General features: G+C 60.8%; 1 protein-coding gene across 1 annotated transcript in view; it reads left to right on the top strand.

The window, feature by feature from the left end:
- The window catches only part of NADSYN1 (NAD synthetase 1), a gene marked incomplete at its 5' end in the record, with an annotated part of 20,250 nt that overhangs the window by 10,979 nt on the left and 7,255 nt on the right, over window positions 1-2,016 (top strand). Inside the window, one exon of the mRNA XM_015562387.1 lies at window positions 841-1,037. Coding sequence (XP_015417873.1) covers window positions 841-1,037 — 197 coding nt within the window. The remainder of the gene's footprint in view (window positions 1-840; window positions 1,038-2,016) is intronic.

Below are 2,016 nucleotides of genomic sequence, written 5' to 3'. Positions count from 1 at the left end.
TGCTGGGACCAGCCCGACACGGAGGGGCCGTCCCCGTGTGACCCTCGTCCGTGACACATCCCAAAGGGGCGGGGCCAGAGAGACGGGGTGGACAGGGCGTCCTCGGGGCTGGAGGGGCAAGGGGAGTGACAGCTGGTGGGTCCGGCGTCTCCTTTTGGGTGATGGAAAGTTCTGGAGCGAGACAGGTGGTGACTGCACAGCCTGTGGATGCACCAGCTGCCACCGAGTCGAGCACTTTGTAGCGGTTGGCATGGATTTTGTGTTGTGTGGACTTTGTCACATGCACACGCAGACACGCCCCTCACACCCACCCCTGTGCACACGCAGACACGCCCCTCACACCCACCCCTGTGCACACGCAGACACGCCCCTCACACCCACCCCTGTGCACACGCAGACACGCCCCTCACACCCACCCCTGTGCACACGCAGACACGCCCCTCACACCCACCCCTGTGCACACGCAGACACGCCCCTCACACCCACCCCTGTGCACACGCAGACACGCCCCTCACACCCACCCCTGTGCACACGCAGACACGCCCCTCACACCCACCCCTGTGCACACGCAGACACGCCCCTCACACCCACCCCTGTGCACACGCAGACACGCCCCTCACACCCACCCCTGTGCACACGCAGACACGCCCCTCACACCCACCCCTTGTGCACATGCAGACATGCCCCTCACATCCACCCCTTGCGCACACGCCCCTCACACCCACCCCAATGCACATCCCTCATGCCCACCCCTCGTGCACGCACACACACACACACACACCCCATACCCACCCCTCGCGCACGTGCACAGAAGCCCCTCACGCCCGCCCTCTCCTCCAGCCACCACATCGGCCTCAGCATCGACCCCGCCGTGACGGCCGTCATGAGCATCTTCAGCCTGGTGACGGGGAAGAGGCCGCTGTTTGCGGCTCACGGGGGCAGCAGCAAGGAGAACCTGGCGCTGCAGAACGTGCAGGTGCGCCTCCCAGCCCCGCCCCGTCCCCGCGTGACACTGACCCTGCGGCCTCCTGGACCGGGCCCAGTCGGAGTGTGCACGTGTGTGTGAGTGTGTAAGGGTCAGGGTGCGAGACAGTGTGCATGTGAGTGTAAGTGTGCAAGAGTAAGCGTGTCTGAGGGGGTGCGTGGGTGAAGGTGTGTGTGAGCACAACCACGTGTGAGTTTGAAAGTGCGAGTGAGGTGAGGCTGAGTGTGCATGTGGGTGCTGAGCACCTGTGAGTGCATAAGTGTGTGTGTACATGTGCACAGAGTGGGTGTAGGGTGTGAATCGGCATTGGTGTGAGCGTGAGATGGGAGTGTGCACGGAGTGTGTGCATACAGTGTGTGTGCAGTGTGTATATATCTGAGTGTGTGCACAGTATGTGTGTGTGTGTGTGCACTGTGTGTGTGTACTGTGTATGTGTGTGCACAGAGTGTGTGCAGTGTGTGTGTGTGTGTGTGTGTGTGTGTTCTGCATCTTTGGTGAGTGGCTGCCTCCGGGGAGCTGGACGCTGGCGGCTGCCCTGAGCTCCGGCTGCTCGCGGCGGGCCTCTCTGTCCCTTCCGCCGGGCATGGCGACCTCCCCTCCTCCAGGGAGGCCAGTGTGGAGGGAGCAGCCAGGTTCCTCCCGGCCACTGTGCAGCCCAGTCCCGCCACCATGATTTCGAACCTATGACACGCATGTCAGAGGTGACACGCGAACTCATTATTTTGGTTGATTTTTCTTTGTTAAATGGCATTTAAATATCTAAAATAAATATCAAAAATATAAGTCTTGGTTTTACTGTGGTTGCAGATATCAAAAAGTTTCTATATGTGACACAGCACAGAGTTAAGTTAGGGTTTTTCAAAATGCCGACACGCCGAGCTCAAAGGTTCACCATCACTGGTCCGCCTTTGACTCGGCCCTGCCCAGCGCCCATGGGCACATTGATGGGCAGCCCAGGAGGCATAGCAAGGTGCCCGCACGCCGCCTTCCCGGAGCGAGGAAGCCGACAGCCTCGACGGTCCTGTCCCAGG

The sequence above is a fragment of the Myotis davidii genome, unplaced genomic scaffold, assembly GCF_000327345.1.
Source record: "Myotis davidii unplaced genomic scaffold, ASM32734v1 scaffold3578, whole genome shotgun sequence".
Taxonomy (NCBI): Eukaryota; Metazoa; Chordata; class Mammalia; order Chiroptera; family Vespertilionidae; genus Myotis; species Myotis davidii.
This window is presented reverse-complemented; position numbering and strand designations above follow the sequence as displayed.